Source organism: Staurois parvus, unplaced genomic scaffold, assembly GCF_062004578.1.
Source record: "Staurois parvus isolate SC_StPar_1 unplaced genomic scaffold, SC_StPar_1.0 ptg000390l, whole genome shotgun sequence".
Lineage (NCBI taxonomy): Eukaryota > Metazoa > Chordata > Amphibia > Anura > Ranidae > Staurois > Staurois parvus.
The window spans coordinates 9,244,718-9,266,523 of NW_028318186.1; the positions used below are offsets into that span (position 1 = coordinate 9,244,718).

Below are 21,806 nucleotides of genomic sequence, written 5' to 3' on the forward strand. Positions count from 1 at the left end.
GTGAAAAAAAGTACGTAATTTTCATTTGGGTGCAGCATTGCATGACCGCGCAATTATCATTTGAGTTAGTGCAGCGCTGTATAGCAAAAAAAGGCATAAATTACAGTATCTATACCATAGTTTTTAGACGCTATAACTTTCACACAAAGCAATCAATATGCACTTATTGGGATTTTTTTTACCAAAAACATGTAGCAGAATACATTTTGGCTTAAATTTATGACTAACTTTGAGTTTACGATATATTTTTTATAGCTGAAAGTAGAAAATATTGTTTTTTTTCAAAATTTTTGTGGTTTGTTTATAGCGCAAAAAATAAAAAGCGCACAGGTGATCAAATACCACCAAAAGAAAGCTCTATTTGTGTGAAAAAAAGGACGTAAATTTTGTTTGGGTACAGCATTGCATGACCGCGCAATTATCATTTGAATTAGTGCAGCGCCAAACAGCAAAAAAAGGCCTGGTCATTAAGGGGGGTAAATCCTCTGGGGCTCAAGTGGTTAAAGAATAGCCACCAGCGGTGGCTTAGATGTCCAGATGCTGTAGCCCCCCTATAAATACATCAGCGGTTCATATAGTGAACTCGGTGTAGAGTTATTCACCCTGAGGTCATCACAGAGGACAAGGGGGCACTCTTTACATCTGGAGGAAAAGAAATGTAATCTCCAAACACGGTTTCTTCACAGTAAGAGCTGTGGAAATGTGGAATAGACTCCGTCAAGAGTTGGTTCTGGCCAGCTCAGTAGATCACTTTAAAAAAGGCCTGGATTCTTTCTTGGATACACAGAATATAACTGGATACTAACATTTATAGGTAAAGTTGATCCAGGGAATATCCTATTGCCTCTCGGGGGATCAGGAAGGAATTTTTTCCCCTGCAGGAGCAAATTGGATCATGCTTTGCTGAATTTTTTTGCCTTCCTCTGGATCAATTGTGGGTGTAGGATTATAACTTTATTTATGATTGAACTGGTTGGACTTTTGTCTTTTTTTCAGCCAGATTAACTATGTACCTGTAATTAAAAACACACAGGTGATCAAATACCAACCGAAAGAAAGCTCTATGTGTGGGAACAAAGGGACATAAATTTAATGTATGTACAGAGTTGCATGACCGTGCAATTGTCAGTTAAAGTAACGCAGCGCCGTATCACAAAAAATGGCCTGTTCAGGAAGGGGGTAAATCCTCTGGAGGGCAAGTTGTAAACCCTTACATATACCCAGTGAAATGACTGGTCACAGATGATACACAGAGATGAAACAAATCCTCTGGCATAGGTTGTACCTGTTTATCTGAAATCTTCTCTTCTCTACATCAGTTCAAATTGCTGAATTTATAAAGTTTGTCTGAGAGTTCAGAAAAAAGGGACGGATAGCTGAAATTACACTCTGCTGAGCTCAGTGCAGAGAGCTCTGAGAGCTGATTGGAGATTGGATTGAAGACATACACCCCTCCACACAGCTCACGGGAACAGAGCCAAGCTGTCAATCTGCTGGAGGTTCCACCCTATCACCTTTTTTCTCTTGGTGTCAGGAAAACTTTTCAGAAATGATTCATGCTGATCGCAGAGGAACGAAGCAACAAGCAGAAATTATACTTAGTGCTCTTAATTTAGACGCTAATGCTAAACGCCCTCTATAGCGTTTACGAAAGTAAATGCTTTTAGAGGGATATGCTTTGTTCATGTTTCATGTTTGAGATTTACAATCAATTTAAATCAGCTGTATCTGTGAGTGTGTTTGTTAGGCTGGAGCCACACCAGGCTGAATCTTACCTCTTCAGGTCAACCGTGGTTACGTTGAAGACAACTCCTTTCAGCCAGAGGATCATAAAGAGGCGTTGAGAGAAAGGACAGTTTCCTATACTCTCTCCATCACTGCCAGCCTAAAAGAGAGGGAAGTCATCATTATAACTCATAGATACCTGTATACTTAGTCAGGATTTACAGCTCTATAATAGTTAAAGCATCAATGGGTGTAATAATAGTGTGTTTTCTACTGACCCTCATTACCAGACAACAGTGCCCCACACCAACATGTTAACGTAAATGTAAAACCAAAAATGTTTCTATAGTTTTGGAAAGAGTAGGGAAGGCTTAGAACCACTGTCAGGATTTTATGGCTGATCTGGAATAAGTGTGAGGCACTAGATTGTCTGTCCCATTTGTTACCTTGGTGCTGGTCCAAAAGGAGCCTCTCAAAGACTGACATCTTAGGTACAAACTAATGTTACATAGTTAGTCTGGCTGAGAAAAGACAAAAGTCCACCCAGGTCAACCATTAAAGAAAAAAAAAAAGTTATAATTCTATACCCACAGTTGGTCCACAGGAAGGCAAAAAAACCCAGCAAAGCATGATCCAATTTGCTCCTGCAGGGAAAAAAATTTCCTGATCCCCCGAGAGGCAATCGGATATTCCCTGGATCAACTTTACCTATAAATGTTATATCCAGTTATATTCTGTGTATCTAGCAAAGAATCCAGGTCTTTTTTTAAAGCAATCCACTGAGCTGGCCAGAACCAACTCTTGAGGGAGTCTATTCCCCTCTAATGTGCAGGGGGGAAAGCACCAGACACTTTCTAGTACAGAAAATAAATGTATTAAAAATCACATTCGATGACAACCAGCGCATTTCAGAAGATACTTGACTAAATTCTTTCCGACCCAGAAACATGTTGGCTGTTACTGAACTTCAAAAATAATTCCACTTTCTTTCTTACACATCAAGTTTTTATGGCTGTCTATGTCCCTACTTGACAGTGGTCACAGGAACTGACAGTGAAGGGAAATACCAAACTTTGAATTGTGACCACTGTCTAAGAGGGGATTTTCCTCATTTTGGACAGTTTAACTCCCTGTTGTGTCTATAGGACAGAAAGAGCAGGAAAAACCCCAAATTGGACACATATGCCAGAAAACCTGATAGGGGTTTTCGCTAATCTATCCAAAATATAAAAAACATAGTTTTAGTTATATGTGTATCTAAAACCAAAACATTTTTAGATATAACAGGAAAGCCTAATTCTGGGCACCTTCATTTTTACATATTTAAATCCGTTGATTATTTGTTACAAATTTTGATGCTCCAATTTAGTTTTTATTTAGAAAGCCATTGGCATAACATGACAAAGCACAGCTGACCCCAGTTGCTGACAGGTTACCTACAGGTTGGGTTCTGTTCTAGTTAGACAGTTCATCTGCCCAGGTTGAGGAAGGGGTTATCTGATTCCAATTTCCTTTCCTGGGTTTTTTAGGTGTTTCCTTCCCGCCAAGTGTTATACAGAAAGGGAGAGAAGGCTAGGTTAGAGGAGAACGCTCCTGCTGATGTGGTGGCCCATTCCTGCTGCTATGGAGCACTAAAGAATCTGCAACAGAACACCGGACAACTGCCATCCTGTGGAGAATACCAATTATTATAGGTACTTATATAGTGCTGTCAATTTACTCAGGGCTTTACATATACTGTATATTGTACATTCACATCAGTCCCTAACCCTCAAGGGGCAAACAATCTAAGGTCCCTAACTCACATTCATACATACACAAACTAGGGCCAATTTAGACAGGAGCCAATTAACCTACCAGCATGTCTTTGGATTATGGGAGCAAACTCATGCAGGCACAGGGAGAACATGCAAACTCCAGGCAGGTGGTGCTATGGTTGGGATTTGAACCAAGGAACCTAGTACTGCCAGGCAGAAGTGCTAACCATTTAGCCACTGTGGCTTAACCACTTGAGCTCCAGAGGATTTACCCCCCTTAATGACCAGGCCTCTTTTTGCTACTCGGCGCTGCACTAATTCAACTGATAATTGCGCGGTCATGCAATGCTGCACACAAACAAAATTTACGTCCTTTTTTTCACACAAATAGAGCTTTCTTTCGGTGGTATTTGATCATCTGTGCGCTTTTTATTTTTCACGCTATAAACATAAAAAGGCCAAAAATTTTGAAGAAAAAATATTTTTTATTTCAGCTATAAAAAATATATAGTAAACTCAAAGTTGGTTATAAATTTAGGCCAAAATGTATTCTGCTACATGTTTTTGGTAAAAAAAATCCCAATGAGTGTATATTGATTGCTTTGTGTGGAAGTTATAGCGTTTACAAACTATGGTATAAATACTGCAATTTACGCCATTTTTCTGCTATACAGCGCTGCGCTAGTTTAACGGACAATTGCGCGGTCATGCAATACGGTACATAAATGAAATTTACATCATTTTTTTCCCCACAAATTGAGCTTTCTTTCAGTGGTATTTGATCGCCTGTGCGGTTTTTATTTTTTGCGCTATAAAAAAAAAGGCTGACAATTTTGAGGAAAAAAAAAAATATTTTGGACTTTTTGTTATAAAACATGTTCAGTAAAAAAAAAATGCAAAAATCAAATTTAGTCATAAATTTCTGCCAAAATGCATTCTGCGACATGTCTTTGCTAAAAAAAAAACCCAATACGTGTAAATTAATTGGTTTACGTGAAAGTTATAGCGTTTACAAATGGTGGGAAAGATACTGGGATTTTTAGGTTTTTTTTCATACTAATAATGGCGGCGATCAGCGAATTATGGCGGCGATCAGGGACTTATGGCAGCGACCAGCGACTTATGGCGGGACTGCGGCGGACATTCTGACATTGGGGGGTACTGACTTGGGGTCACTGACATCCCCAAAAACACTAATACAGTGATCAGTGCAAAAAAAAAAAAAACTGACACTGTACTAATGGCAATGGGGAGGAAGGGGTTAACTTTATTTTGCAGGGAAGGGTTATAGGAGTGAGGGGAGTGTTTTACTAGGGGCCGGGGGTGTGTGCTGGACGGGACACAGCTGATCGAGAAAGAGAAACTCTTCTTTCTCGATCAGCTAATCCTCGAGCTGACAGGGAAGTGACAGACAGCACAGCTACTGCAGCTGTGCTGTCTATCACTGTTTGCCGCCGATCGCCGGGACATAGCCGCTAACGAGCGGCTGTGACCCGGCGACTGACATCTGCGGCAGTGATCGGCGGGACAAATAGGGCGGCGGCGCGCCTCGCGCGCGCCCCCTATTTGTTTACAAAACACACGTCTTAAAACGTGGTTTTGCCTGTGAGTGCCGCCCTGCCGCCGTATATGTACAGTGGCTGGGCGGCATGCGGTTAAACATGTGACAAGGTATGCCTGGGCAGCTAGAGGTTAGCCAGTGAGGATTAAAATGTTTTGCACTAAAAGTTCTGTTGGAATTTTTTTGAAATCTGCAGTAAAATTTTTAAATGTTCCAAGCATGATCTGAAGTTATTCAAAGAGGTGCATGGTAGATATTTTTATATCAGAAGAACAGGGTCTGTAAATCACTTTGAGGTTACGGAGACTCACAGCCCAGCTGCATGGTACAGGAGAATGTAATGAGTTAACTTAGAGCATGCATGAGATCTGTGCTTGGCGGGACCACATTCTTTGCAATGTTCACTGAGTTTAATAAACAAGGTAGAGTTGTGTTCACGTTGATCATCTCATCATGTACAAGAAAATGTACATTATTAGGCTCAATAAACATTCACTTTGCTAAGTGAATTGTCTCTAGTAAACCATACCCAATGACACAGATCAAATATGTGTTCTGACATGGTTGTTCCAGGTCAGTGACCTGCTAAATAATGAAGGAAGGATGGAGGTAACAGCTGTGAACCTTACAGATTCCAAAGGGTGAATAATGACACCTCCCATATTTATATTTTGACACACTCCCTTTAAATACACAACAAAAATTCAACAGGAAAAAAGATGAAAAAAGTGCACTTCACTTTAATGCCACTTACTTCTGTAACTTGCATGTTCTTCATTATTGGCTGGCTGAACTAGTGCTCTAATATTGTATGCATTAGTCATGCCTTTAACAAAAATGTTTGGCTAGCCATAGACTTAGCTTACTGGATTAATTTGTGTTGCTCTGTTTCCATTGGGGAGATTTCTCTGTTAAATTAGAGGAATGTATTCAATCAGAACACAGACAATAAAAAACCAGATCAGGATTTTAACAAGCCTTCACTGACTTCTCTAGCTGCAGATACTGTGGAGTAATTCATCTTCAAACATTTGTGGACACTGAATGTTGTACAAACTACACTCCTCCTTCTGCATTTACCAATAATTTCTGGCTGTCAGAATGGCAGCTGGGAGTTGTGTAAATACAGCAGCTGTTACAGTCACTGATGTCGAAAAAAAAACCTTCTGACAGTGCTAAGAAACACTAATCAGAGCAGTATTCAGAGATACAAAGTAACATTAATTTTCAGATCTATAGCTCACGGAACATCGGTGTGATCAGCAAGCTGTTGATATAATAATCGTTATTTTTAGAAATAGCATTAAAGCGGAGTTTCACCCAAAAGTGGAAGCTCTGCTTGTTTGCTTCCTCCCCCCCTCCACTGCCATATTTGGCACCTTTTGGGGGGGAGCAGGTACCTGGTTTTGAAAGGTATCTGCTCTCTATTCCAGCTCAGTTTGCCGCGGCGAAGTGAGATGGATGTTCTGCCCCCTCCTTCCTCCCGCAGTCTCCTGGGAACTTTCTCAGGTCCCAGAAGACTGCTGGACCAATCAGGACGTGCAGCGCAACTCGCGCATGTGCAATGGGCACCCGGCTGTGAAGCTGCAAGCTGTCACAGCCGGGTGCCCACAGTTGAGATGCTGGCGTCAGGGAGAGAAGAAGAAGAGAAGGGACGGCGCGGGTGAGAACATTGCTGGACCCTGGAACAGGTGAGTGTGCGTTTATTAAAAGTCAACAGCTACAGTTTTTGTAGCTGCTGACTTTTAATAAACACAAAAACAGCTGGAACTCCACTTTACATAACAGAACAAATATTAAACGCACATCATTAATGTGAAACTTGGGCTGGCTGTTTTCTGCACAGATGCTCAATTCTGGGTCAAACTTGGGATGTGCATACACAAATTTAATCTTCAGCTGAAGTTAAACAGGGGTGTCACCAGGGAAGAGCAAAGAGGGGCCACCAGATGAGGGCACAGGTGGGTCCACCAGGTCAGAACACAGGGGGTTCACCAAGTCAGAACACAGGGGGTTCACCAAGTCAGGACATAGGGGGTTCACCAGGGCAAAGCATGGGGGCGGGCACACATTCATGGCACAGGGGAATCACCGAATTAGGGCACAGAGGAGTTACCAGGTCAGGGCACAGGGGACTCCCTAGGTGGGGGAACAGGGGAATCACTAGATCAGGGCCCAGGGCAGTCACCAGGTCAGGATACAGGGGGGTCACCAGGGCTGAATAAAAGGGGTCACCAGGGCAGAGCACAGGGGGTCACCAGGTCAGAGCACAGGGGGGTCAGCAGGGCAGAGCACAAGGGAGTCACCAGGTCAGGGCACGGCGGAGTCACCAGGTCAGGGCACAGGAGAGGTCACCAGGTCAGGGCACAGGAGGGGTCACTAGGGCAGAGCACGGGAGGGGGTCACCAGGGCAGAGCACAGGGGTGTCACCAGGGCAGAGCATAGGGAGTGCAGGGGATGGACATTCCACACCTGCTTGAATCAGTAGCCACTGATGAGGGAGGGAAACACACTGCATTCTCTCCTCTTGTCCCGCTCTGCCCTCTGCAGTGATGCCACAGCAGCCAGTACTACAAGGGAGGCATCTTGTATCAATGTACCCACTGTCAGTGCACAATGATATCACTATTGAGCAGATATACATCCGGCACAATGGTGACTTGCGGCGTAACCCCTGGGGATTTCTAGCGGAACCCCAGTTGAGAAACACTGTCCTAAACAGTGCATGTACAGGAGATCATTACTGTACCTACAGGTAAACCTTATTATAGGCTTTCCTGTAGGTATAAATCAAACTGGTGACTTTACTACCACTTTAAAGCCTACATTTAGACATTTTTTTTAAATCAGCACAAGGGACAGTACTTACATTGAATAAGCCATGTCCCAGGTGCTGGTGGCTGTTCTATTAGTTGAAATCTTTTTATCTCTGCCCTGGAGCACCAAGATTACTGCTGCAGGGGTAATACAGCCACCAGACCTGTCACGGGCCCCTTCCACCCCCCCCCGCCTCTATTCATAGAAGCTGTACTATAGATCCCATCAGTGAAACAATGCTCTATGAATGGAATCCAATGTGTGTTTGACAGTGTTGGACCAGTGTATGGTCTGGAACAGGGGCGGACTGACCATTTGGAAACTGGGTCAGTAGGGGCCCCATGAGATGCCCCTGGTACCTTTTTCATAGGCTTTTTTGAGTTTGGGCAAACACACAGGGACCCCATGATCCCCTATTGGCCGGGGGCCCCATGAGTTGTCAGTCTGCCCCTGGTCTGGAATCGACAGGGTTGATCTGGGCTGTGTTGGTCTTTAAGGGGGCTTGTAGACAATGAAGGTGTGCTGTCAGTGAGCTCTGGTAGGGCCTCAGGCTGCCTCTCTGAAAACAATGGAAAGGCACCCTGCAGAATAATCTTGGATGGGTATAGAGGTGCTCTTAGTATAAAGGTTCATCACACTTGATATTATATTGTAGAAGTTTATTGAAGCTGATAGTTCCCAGGTGATAGGTAAAGCCAAAGTGTTTTGGGGAAATTGCTTCCACCTTCATCAGTGCTGGAACTGGGAATCTGCTACAAGTATGGCCCTATCAATGCCCCTATAAATGGAGGATGAGCAAATGAACAAATATTCCTCCTCCTCCATTCATAGAGTGCTTTTCACAGATGGAAGGTATAGCACAGCTTCTATGAATGGAGGAGAAGGGGGTGGAAAGGGTTTGTATAGTCGGTACAGTTGACGAGAAAATGCTGACAGGTGGAATTTTTACGAAATTGGTCTCTTCTGTACAGGGGTGGACTGACCATTCGAGCACTCGGGCACTGCCCGAGGGCCCGGGGTCAGTAGGGGTCCCCATGAAATTCCCCTGGTACCTTTTTATAGGCTTTTTTTGGGTGTGCTTTGAGTGTGGGTAAGGACACAGGGGCCCCATGATCCCCTATTGCCCGGGGGCCCCATGAGTTGTCAGTCCGCCCCTGCTTCTGTATAACTGCTTCTTCCTGCCTGTCAGCGGTAATTACAGCACTGCTGGTGCACATGCACGGTAGTGATGATATCGCAGCCTGATCAATCAGGCGGCCAAACAATCCGAACCAAAGGGTAATCATTTTTCCCTGCAAATAGTGAAGCTACTGACATAATAATCAATACTAACCACTGGCACACTGTACAAATCCAGCACTAAGTTCTGTATGTAGGATAAGAGTCAGTGAGCGTTACCGTTCCATTGCATACACATCCCAGGGACACGGGTGAAATACATCTGTCTTCAGTCCTCAGACTATTTCCCTTCAAAACAGAGAGCATTCCTCCTTCCCCTAGAGACAGGTTCACGGGAGGGGTGGTAAGAAGGTCAGAGGGCAAGATGGTTGGAAGCCTACCTAGTGTGCTCATGCATGGTTTCCTATGATTTTACTATGACTATGTTCTGCAATCTGCCAAACCTATCAGTCATGGCCATTCCCACCCTTCCTGTATTGCTATGCCTGATACAGCCATGGAATTCACTGACAGAGGGATTCACGGAAGTTTCTCCATGAACCGAAGCCAAAAGGGATGTTAAGATAGGAGGTGGATATGAGCACAGTGGAGATGAACTAGAAATGTTTAGCTAGATGGTATATTATACCAAACGTAGCTCACAGGCAACAAGTAGATACTTCATCTTTGCGCTGGAGAGGATGTGGAGAAAGGGGTACAATGGCACATACAGGGCTGGATAAGGGGGTACCACCAGTCCTCCTGTATGGGGCCCAGACTCGCAGGGGGGCCCAGGCAGCTAGGTGAATTGGATGTGGGCAGGGAGGGTGATCAGCACAGTGTGGAATTATTGGAACCGATCCCCAGTATGGCTCTTCTTGCAGCAGCTGAAAGCTGGATTCTTCTCCTCTCTCTCCTCAGCTGCTACAGAGATTGTCATACAGGGGATCGGTTCCAGTAATTGATCACCCTCCCTGTGCACCATATGTTTCCCTCTACTGCCCAGGGACCCCCCTGTATGCCCCCAACCTCCCCCCCCCCTCCCGCAGTGCTACAGGCTTCACACCAAGCACACAATAGAATCGTTCAGAATGGAGAGTAGGGGAAGGGTCCAGTAAATATGTCACATTTACTAGCCCCTTTCTTTCCTGAATGAACACAATGAGTGATTGATACCGATAACTGAAGCATCATAAACTGTGTTTTTTTTTATTTATTTTTTTTTAGTGGGGGTCCTGTCAGGTCGGTTGTATGGGGCCCCATGGTTTCTAACAACAGCCCTGGGCACATATATGGTGGAGTTGCCCAAAAATACAGGATTACTGGAGGGAAATAACCCAATACATTCAGGAAATATGTAGGATAATTGTACAGAGAGATCCGTGGAGGTGTTTGTTTTATAACTTTGAGCCTTTAGTAAAATTATACAAAAATAGGGTACTTTAGCACTTAATTAGTGCGGCTAAGGGTTTGATTCCCAAGTTTTGGCAGGTTCCTGAAGCACCAAGAATTAACGAATGGATAGAGTTGAAAATATCCAGGATGGAGGAGCTATATCACATGGAGGAGGATAAAATGGAAAAATGCAGGAAAATGTGGTGTAGTTGGTTGAAATTTAAAGCCTCTGAAAGATATATGGAACTGGTCGGAATAGAGGGGGAAGTTTAGAAGTCAGGAGAGAGCCTTAATGGAAAATCCGAGAGAGAGCAGTGTCAGATATAGATAGATAATTATGAGAGAAGATACAGATCAGGAAGGAGGATGTGGATGGGGAAAATGGGTTGGGGGCAGGGGCGGACTGAGCATTTGGAAACTCGGGCACTGCGCGAGGGCCCAGGGTCAGTAGGCGGCCCCATGAGATGTCCCTGGTACCTTTCATAGGCTTTTTTGGGTGTGGTTTGAGTGTGGGCAAGGACACAGGGGCCCCATGATCCCCTATTGCCCGGGGGCCCCATGAGTTGTCAGTCCGCCCCTGGTTGGAGGGGAAAATGGGTTGGGGGAAGGGTGAGTTGGGAAGGGGTTAATATTGGGGTAAATGGAAATATGTATATGTGAAATATTTTTGCAATTGAGTTGTTGTTCGTTTTGTACTGGAAAATCAAATAGAAAAGTTTAAATAAAGAAGCAAAAAAAAGACAGAATGTGGAAGTGTCAGAGCCTCTGGTTTTTGTTGCCATGTCCTCTTTGGACAGATTTCCCCACACTTCCTGTTCTGTCCAGGGGCGGATTGACCATTTGGAAACTTGGGAACTTCCCGAGGGCCCGGGGTCAGTAGGGGGCCCCATGAGATGCCCCTGGTACCTTTTTCATAGCCTTTTTTGAGTTTGGGCAAGGACTCAGGAGCCCCATGATCCCCTATTGCCCGGGGGCCCCATGAGTTGTCAGTCCACCCCTGGTTCTGTCTGACGTTAAGAAGTGAGGGGGAATTTGAGAGAGCATCAAAGTGGTTGTAAACCCTTAAATACTGTATATCCAGTGAAGTGACTGGTTTCAGGTGATACACAAAGATGAAAGAAATCCTCCTACATATGTTGTACCTATTTACCTACAGTCTTATCTTCTCTACATTCATTCAAAGTGCAGAGGTTACACAGGATCTCTCAGCTCTGAAAAGCAGGGGGTGGGGAGCTGAAGTTACACTCAGGGAGGAGAGCTCAGAGAACTGATTGGAGGGAAGGGACACACCCCCTTCACACAGCACACAGGAGCACAGCTGAGGCTGTCAATCACATGCTGTGTCCTCCCCTGTCACCTTTTTTCTCTTGGTGTCAGGAAAAAGTATCAGACGTGACTCATGCTGATAGCAGAAAAATGAGGCAGCAGACAGAAATGACCCTTAGTGTTCTGGATTGAGACAAATATACACTATAGAGGAATATGCTTTGTTCATATTTCATGTCTGAGGTTTACAACTGCTTTAAAACTACGCTGAGGTTTTAACCATTCCCCACTCTTTTTAAAAATGTTTTTATTGCTGTCTGCGTCCCTGTTGTGGAGAATTTCCGTCTTCCTGTTTGGTCTTACACCCATTAAATAGACAGGAATATATTAAAATGATACTAAACCCTTAGTTCTTTTAGTTTTTAGTCACTTTCCACATATATGCAGCAGCAAGAAAAGTGGGTTATAACTCTTTTACTGCTGTAGAAACTACGTAGGTGGCAATGAAGGGGGTGGGGGGTTACACACTCCTGGTGGCTGACTGTGGGTCAATCTGACAAGCCAACTGTCGGCTGTCAGATGGAAGAGATCCGGCTTGTACCCTCCACTCCCATGCGTGCCTTTGTCATGTTTCCCGAGCTCTGCGCACCCATTGATGGGCCCAGGAGAAGTATGGTGGGTGCCATCAGGTAGAAGGAAGGGAGACCAAGGAACGTACGTTTGTAGGTCTCCCCTTCCTGTTACTGACCTGGAAGTGACATGTAAAAGGTCCTTTCTGGGTCACCATGTCACTTTCCCTGGGGAATGCAGTGCCTTTTACACCTCTGATATCTCATTAAAGAGACTGCAGAATGAAATGAAAACGAGAAGCGCACCAACCTTGCGCATTACCTCAGTAACCAAAATTTATTAATTGTAAAAAATATACTCACAAACAGCGAATAAAATCAGGCATGTAAGTCCTCACAGGGACTTGAAGATAACATGAGTCCCATCAGGGGAGTGGGTGTTCAGTACAGCTGACGCGTTTCGAAGGGGGTCCCTTCTTCCTCAGAGCTCTGAGGAAGAAGGGACCCCCTTCGAAACACGTCAGCTGTACTGAACACCCACTCCCCTGATGGGACTCATGTTATCTTCAAGTCCCTGTGAGGACTTACATGCCTGATTTTATTCGCTGTTTGTGAGTATATTTTTTACAATTAATAAATTTTGGTTACTGAGGTAATGCGCAAGGTTGGTGCGCTTCTCCTTTTCATTTCATTCTGCAGTGTTGATTGGGCTTCCCCAGCCTTGTTTTGGAGCCGCACAGCTCTTTATGCATTGGTGGACGATCCCTCCAGGCCTGGTTCCATCTGTTCGCCACCTGTCTGAGCCCTAGAGCGCAGGAGAATTCGTCTTTGATCTCATTAAAGAGAACCTGTCACCAAAAATGCACTTATGGGACTTTTTATCCCCTATATAATTAAAAAAAAGTTTAATAAAAAATGTTTAAAATAAGGGTGTAAAAAATTAAATGTACACACAAGCACTTAGAAATTTTTGAGGCCCCCCCCCCTACATGTACGTATGAATGTAAATGCACACAATGGGGGCGCCTACGTACTCTACAAACATTGATTGCGCTACACATGTTACATATCACTACACGCACCACAGTGAGAACAATTATTCTAGGCTCATTATTCACAGTCATCTCTAAACCCAAAAGCGGTATGGGGCTTTTAAAATTGTTGCCTATGGAAAATATAGGATACTGAAGTTTGTCGCCATTTCACAGGCAATTTTAAGGTTTGACATGCTGGCTATCTATTAACTCTTCTATATTTTACTAACAATTGTGTAATATGTTATGTTCATGTGCTTTAAAATTCACTTTAATTAATTTTTTTCAGAAATTTTGTGTTTCATGAACTGTTGTATTAAAGTGTTAATAAACCGACAACAGAAAAATCAGTGTGTATATGCAGTAAAGCATGCTTGTTAAACTCACTGTGGAACCTAAGGGGTTAATCCTCTGCATTATGTAAAAAGGCTGTTTGATCCTGTCTTCTTTGATCCTCCCCTTTTTCTACAGTCCCCAATCCATCTGCAGATAGTACAGGGCTCTAGGAGTTACTCTGCATATGCTCAGTTTGGTGTATATTGCTAGAGAGGTTTTTTTTCTTTGGAAGAGTGCATGTGATCAGCACAGGGCCAATCCGCACTGTTTAGACAGAGGGTCAGGGGTCATGCAGCCTCATAGGACAGTCAGAGCAGAATGAAAACTCCTCCTAACCAGTGCTCGGCTGGACACTGATAGAAGTCACAAGACTGCTCTATCTGCAGATGAGAAAATGTATTTAGCAGTTTAGATTTACTAAAATAATTGCATTTCCATGTTCTGTGTACTGTGGAAGACCAGATATAGTGAATGCAGGGTCCATGGAGACCAGATATAGTGAATGCAGGGTCCTGGGAGACCGGATATAGTGAATGCAGGGTCCATGGAGACCAGATATAGTGAATGCAGGGTCCTGGGTTTAGTAACACTTTAACCACTTGTCTACTGGGCACCTTTACCCCCTTCCTGTCCAGGCCAGTTTTCAGCTTTCAGCGATGTCACACTTTGAATGACAATTGCGCAGTCATGCAACACTGTACCCAAACAAAATTTTTATCTTTTTTTAAGACAGATAGAGCTTTCTTTTAGTGGTATTTAATCAACACTGAGGTTTTTATTATTTTAAACAAACTAAAAAAAACTGAAAATTTTGAGAAAAAAAGGTTTTTTCATAGTTTCTGTTTTAAAATTCTGTAAAAAAGTAACTTTTCTCCTTTGCTGATGGGCGTTAATGAGTCTGCAGGGATGGGCACTGATAGGCTGCAGTGATAGGCACTGATAGGCTGCACTGATGGGCACTGATGAGGAGGCACTGGTAGATGGCACTGATGGACATTGACAGGCATCATTGATGGGCACTGAAAGGCAGCACTCATATATGGCACTGATAGGTGGCACTGACTGGCACTGATAGGTGGCACTGACTGGAACTGTTAGGCGGCACTGATTGAAACTGTTAGGCGGCACTGACGGGCACTGATAGGCGGCACTGATGGACACTGATAGGTGGCAGTGACTGGCACTGATAGGCAGCACTGACTGGCACTGATAGGTGGCACTGATAGGCGGCACTGAAAAGTAGCTCTGATGGGCACTGATATGTGGCATTGATGTGCACTGGTAGGCACTGATATGTGGTATTGATGTGCACTGATGGGCACTTACAGGTGGCATTGATGGGCACTGATGGAGCTACACTGATCATCAGGCCACTGATCATCAGTGCCTTGATGATCAGTTTAGATGTCCCCTCTGAGGAATGCTGATTACGGGCTCTCCTCTCCTCATGCGCTGTCAGCATGAGGAGAAGACTGCCGATAACCTTCATTTTCTTGTTTACATGTAATCAGCTGTGATTGGACACAGGCTCTTTACTCTGATCGGTGATCCGCTGTGTCCCAGGGACACAGCACCCCACCGATCGCCTTGCCCAGGGGCGTGCAGGTATAGTTAGAGTGGGAGGACATCATATGACGTCCTCCCAAAACGAGAGAACTGCCCCCCCCCCCCCGTCATTTTCTTATATGGCGGGTGGAAGGCGGTTAATATCGTGTAACATAAAAAATTGGAGCTACCACTATTTTGTTCTTTAGGGTATCTGCTTTCAGAAAATAAATAACGTTTGAGCGTTTTGCATAACCCTTAGGCTTACATTGTTTTTTCAAACATGTGTGAAAAAAAAGTAAAAACAACCCTGGCAGCAAAACGGTTAATGTCCGGCATCCGCAAGGTTATGCAATGAGAGTGCACTCCCAGCACACTGATTGAGCTGTCAACAACAGGTCTGCTGATCATGTGACTGCTGTGAGAGCCAATCACAGCAATCACATTATACAGAAGCCATGCATCCTGGACATTAACCATTTGCCGCCCGCCCTATGGCCAAATGGCGGCCGGCAAATGTCATCAGCGTCCGGGTGGACGCCATATGGCGTCCTCCCGCACATGCGCAGATCGTGCTCCTGCAGAGCTGCGCAGCGGCGCGATCTGTCACCGGCTGTGTACCTCAGACACGGCCGATGACAGATCTGAGTATCGACCCCCCGTTGCCGGTACCATATGACCTGCTGTGACCAATCACAGCAGGTCACATGACAGTTGTATACAATGGATGGCTTCATTCATGCTAGTGTCTAGCTGTGAATGGTCACAGTGATCACATGCACATGTCATGTGATTAGCTGTGGCCAAATCACAGCTAAGCACAAAAAAAACCCAAAAATCGATGTCATTCAGGTAAATGCTTGCTTATAGCAACGTAATTCTTTGCTATAAGCAAATTGTGTAAAAAGAAAAAAAAAATACTGATCAATTCCACAAAGTAGTACAATGTTACTATGGTAACAGTATACTACTTTGGTCATAGTGAAATATGAAAAAAAAATCTTAAAAAAAATTTAAAAAAATTAATAAAAAATAAAAAATAATAAAAAAAAATATATATATATATTTTTTTTTTTCATACTGTCACCAGTCAGTGTCCCTGATCACCGCCATGCCAGTTATATGATGACGCTGTACTGCACTGGTGACAATATGTAAAAAAAAAATAGTGAAACTAATTTTTTTAATTTTTTCATTTTCCGAAAAATTATGACAAAAAAAATACAACTTCAAAAAACTCGCCATGCCTCTTATGAAATACGTCGGACTGTCTACTTTGCAAAAAGGGGTCATTTGGGGGATATCTGTACTGTTCTGACATTCTTGGACCTCAAGAAATTAGATTGGCTGTCAGTACTTCAGGATTGATCAATATTCAGATCTATACCATAGTTTGTGAACTCTATAACTTTCCTACAAACTAAATAATACATCCTAATTTGGGTTATTGTCAGCAAAGACATGTAGCAGAATACATCTCGGCCTAAATTTATGAAGAACAATTATTTATTTGCAAACTTTTATAACAGAAACAAAGAAAAATGTGTGTTTTTTTCAAAATTTTTGGTCTTTTTTTGTTAATTTAGCAAAAAATAAAAACCCCAGCGGCAATTAAATACCACCAAAAGAAAGCTGTAGTTGTGTGAAGAAAATGATAACGTTTTAGTTTGGGTACAATGTTGTATGACCGCGCAATTGTCATTCAAAGTGTGAGAGCGCTGAAACCTGAAAACTGGCCTGGGCAGGAAGGTGTAAAATTGCACGGTATTGAATTGGTTAAAATCCATTTAAAGTGTTAAGGGGTTAAAGAATGTACAGTTAACTCCAATAAAAGTGCTGCAGCCTTTAAAATGGCAGTTGATAGTGTGATCTTTATTATTTACTATGTATTAAATTTTTATATGCATTCTATATTCAGGTTATTCATGTTTATGAGGACTGGGTAGGTCTGTGATGTCTCATGTGACTGGCTGCATTTCTGCCTTTTCATGGGCATCCAACAACTACCGCACAAAGTCTACTACATAACCTACTACATTGGACAGTCAAGTATGTTATATTTAGTGGTCTTCTAAGTCCTCGGACCACCCTGTCCTTTACAGAGTGTTCTGCAATGTACAGAAGCTGATCCAGCATAGAAGGACCACCTATATGTGCACTGGGCTGCGGCCACACAGACAATACCGGTAGTCAAGTGTTGAAAGTTAAGCTTGCTCTGAAACTTAAACCTCGGCTTTAATTATTCATTGAAATTCCATTACTAGGCTTGCAGCAGCAGTACTACTCACACATGTAGTCTGTGCCGGTAAAGGGCCCATGTTAATGATGCACACAAGTGCAGAATCCACATACAGTTGTGTTCAAAATAATAGCAGTGTGTTGAAAAAAGTGAATAAAGCTCAAAATCCTTCTAATAGCTTTTATTTCCATACACACAAATGCATTGGGAACACTACACATTCTATTCCAAATCAAAACATGAAGAAAAATAGATCAAATTTGTGTTGTTCCTCTAAAGAAAATTGAAGAAAAGTGAATAATGGAGTGTTCAAAAAATTAGCAGTGTTTGTATTCTTCTTTACAAACTCAAACATTCACTATATAAACTGAAAAATGTTTGAAGATTTTGCTTTCCTTTGAATCACTTAATGAATATTTAGTTGTATAAGCACTGTTTCTGAGAACTGCTGTACATCTGTGTTGCATGGAGTCAACCAACTTCTGGCACCTGTGAACAGGTATTCCAGTCCAGGATGATTGGACTACATTCCACAGTTCTTCTCTATTTCTTGGTTTTGCCTCAGAAACAGCATTTTTGATGTCACCCCACAAGTTTTCTATTGGATGAAGATCCGGGGATTGGGCTGGCCACTCCATAACGTCAATCTTGTTGGTCTGGAACCAAGATGTTGCACGTTTACTGGTGTGTTTGGGGTCGTTGTCTTGTTGGAACACCCATTTCAAGGGCATTTCCTATTCAGCATAAGGCATCATGACCTCTTCAAGTATTCTGATGTATTCAAACTGATCCATGATCCCTGGTATGCGATAAATAGGCCCAACACCGTAGTATGAGAAACATCCCCATATCATGATGCTTGCACAACCATGCTTCACTGTCTTCACAGTGTACTGTGGCTTGAATTCAGTGTTTGGGGGTCGTCTGACAAACTGTCTCCGGCCACTAGACCCAAAAAGAACAATCTTACTTTCATCAGTCCACAAAATGTTGCGCCATTTCTCTTTAGGCCAGTCAATGTGCTTTTTGGCAAATTGTAACCACTTCATCACATGTCTTTTTTTCAACAGTGGGACTTTGCGGGGGCTTCTTGCAGATAGCTTGGCTTCACATAGGCGTCTTCTAATTGTAACAGTACTCACAGGGAACTTTACACCTTCTTTGATCTTCCTGGAGCTGATTGTTGGCTGAGTCCTTGCCATTTTGGCTATTCTTATATCCATTTGAATGGTAGTTTTTCACTTTCTTCCACGTCTTTCAGGTTTTGGTTGCCATTTTAAAGCATTTGCGATCATTTTAGCTGAGCAGCCTATCATTTTCTGCACTTCTTTATATGTTTTCCCCTCTCCAATCAACTTTTTAATCAAGGTACGCTGTTCTTCTGAACAATGTCTAGAACGACCCATTTTCCTCAGAATTTCAGAGAGAAATGCACTGTAACCAGCATGTACAACATTTGCTGCCTTCCTTCTTTAAATAAGGGCAATATTTGCCACCTGTTTTTCAAAGAATGAATGACCTCACTAATAGAACTCCACACTGCTATTATTTTGAACATGCCCCTTTCAATTAGTGATTCAATTACACAGAATCAGCAGCATGCATGTCATGACTGTTGGGTCTGTTGGATTTCTATTACTCTACTACACCTGCTAGTAAATTATTTAACATGTAGAAATATCATTTCTACCAAAAACATTGATTGATCAGGTTAGTGGTGTCTGACTGCTATTATTTTGAACACAACTGTACATATAACATAGTCCATCTAACCAGACACAACTGCCCAATCAGTAAAATAATGGTGGCTCTAATGGGGATTAATCACAATGGACGACAATTATTCATTTGGACAGGGCCCTCCTATTCCTTCTGTATTGAACTGCATTGTAATTGTACTGTTCCCCTTTATATTGTAAAGTGTTGTGCAAACTGTTGGCGCTATATAAATCCTGTAAAGTAATAATAATAATTCAGCTTGTACTAGTCTGTACATGCCTTACAAATATGTGATCTTACATTGTAAAGCTGGCCATACACTATAAAATTTATCCATATCAGGTATTAGGGAACGATGAATTTGGATAGGGACAAGAAGCATGGAATACTGGGAACTGAAAAAATGTGAACACGAACAACCTGAGGACTGCAAAACTTCTGGCTGCTCTGCAAAACTTTGGCTGCAATTCCTGGTTGTATTCCGCAACTGCTTGGCTGTAGTGCACAACTTCTGGCTCCACTTTCCCAGCAAAGTTCCATAGAATCTCCAGCTGCAGTGATCTGTACTATACTCAGTCACAAGTACATAACTGTCTTGCAGCACTGGACTTGTACTCACTCAGCCACCTGGATCATCAATTGACTGCTGCTGATATCCCTCCAGGATCTCTATAGAGGTGGAGATGTACACTCACACCGCCCCTGGACAACTTTGGCTCTCTTCCACAGCTTCCCACAATCTCTATCCCGTGAGCCCTCACCTGACCCTCTGGATTCTTAGGTTGCTTTGCAGATGTGCCCATCCGTCTAAGTCTAGCTGGGACCTCAGTGTCTTCAGGCTGCCTTCCTTTCCCAGCTTCTGCCCATGAGGGCAATGACCCACCTACAGGGGTTCTGCTTCAGCAGGCTGGACTCAGGAACATTGCCCTACACCCACATACTGCAAGCTGCTCCTGGCTGCCCAGGCTTCATAATATTTATGGGCTCTTATCCACATTCTGGGCACACATCCCCAGGGATTGGCTGAAATCTTAGAAATATCCAGGCTGCAGATCCTGCTCTCCATCCTACTATGTTCCAGAAACTCATTGGAAGACGTGAAGGAATAGCAAAGCAGCAGACTGTGACACCTTGATCTGCCCCAATTAATCAACCACTGCTCCACTGAATACTGTGGAGCTAAAACTAAATTTGGCCTAGCAGTCTACTCTTAATACGAGGGTGCTACAAGAGGATTATCATTGTTTTGTATGGGGCATGTTCTCACAAAAGCATTTCTCTTCTGTGTGCCTAGGAAAAAAAAGTACAGGTACTTTTCTTCAGAGAAATAATGTGAGTTTTAGGTCCCATAGGCATCAATGGAAGTATGTCAATAATGCATTAAAAACACATTAAAAAAGCATGAAAATGCAGACACAGAAGTGTAAACCTAGTTTAAGAGCAGACAGGACAGAATGCCTGCTATTATTTTTATTAGCCACAATAAAAGTTATTATGTGCCCCTCTCTGATTTAGTTTCAGTTTGCTAACAGGCTGAGCTGACTTCATGGCTTCCAGATCCCCTGTCTATTGTGAGCACCCTATTGGCTGAGGAAATCAGAGAGGGATACAGTGGCGTATATTTTAGTTAATAAAGGAAACAGCAGGCAGGACTTTTCAAAGTTTAAAAAGAGAAAAAGGTTCACTTTAAACAGTAAATCCAGGTAAGAAGCAAAATCAATCAGTGAACTGCGAACTCTTTCCAGCAAACACTGCTGCCGTGCTATAAATGCATTTCTGTTCAGTTACTGGCTAGTTTTGTGTAGCACTATAGGTATAGCTACACTACAGGTATAGCTAGGGGGAGCTAGACTGTTTTTTTAGGTAGAGGCTGAGTAGCAGCCTAAAATGAGTTAGCCTGGGATGAGTCAGCCAGGTTACTCTGAGGGCTCTGCAGGTCAGTTCCCTAATACCTCCCCCTGCTCTAGAAGCTTGAGAAGTTTCTAGAAGGCAGTGGGTAGGGGTGAGGAGAGGCTGATCTGCAAATTTGAAGGATCTTGTCCAATCTCGAAGCAGGAGGCTTGGAATGGGGCCAGGACAACCCTTAAAAGTGGAAGAGCCTGAGCAGCAGGGACAGTGAGTGTCACATGGAAAATGGAGTGAGAGGCTGGAGTATAGAGCCTGGGAGGGGGCCCAGGAAAGGGTCCTACCTACAGGAAGTTGCTGTAGAAGAGCATCTCCACTGTACCACCATCTCCAAGGGAGGACAATCCTGAACAGCAGGGAGGGAGCCAGCCCAGCAAAAGGCCTGAAAGCAGCCACCAACCCATTGATCTATCAGAATGGACAGTTTGAGTACTCTTACACCCCCTGGGCCAGATAAGGGGAGAGGACAGTCAGGTGGAAAACCCAACTAGCTTCTCATCCATGGCTGCTGTGCTAAATTGTCAGTTTCTAGGCCCCCTTGCTCAAGGAATACGCTCAGTACAGATGGGTGAAGAGGAGGATTCATCTGGGGCGTAAGTAGGTACACCAGAGAGCTGAAATGCTCTTAAAGGAGATACTATTTTTTGTCCACATCTGTATACAGTGAGGAAAATAATTATTTGATCCCCTGCAGATTTTGTAAGTTTGCCCACTTACAAAGAAATGAAGGTAAGTTTTTACCATAGGTGTATTTTAAATGATAGGGACAGAATATCAACC

At 43.2% G+C, this 21,806-nt stretch overlaps 1 protein-coding gene across 1 annotated transcript in view; it reads right to left on the reverse strand.

Moving 5' to 3' along the window:
- Positions 1 to 21,806, reverse strand: part of CLIC5 (CLIC family member 5) — a 162,370-nt gene that overhangs the window by 63,257 nt on the left and 77,307 nt on the right. Inside the window, exon 2 of the mRNA XM_089686067.1 lies at positions 1,776 to 1,885. Coding sequence (XP_089542193.1) covers positions 1,776 to 1,885 — 110 coding nt within the window. The remainder of the gene's footprint in view (positions 1 to 1,775; positions 1,886 to 21,806) is intronic.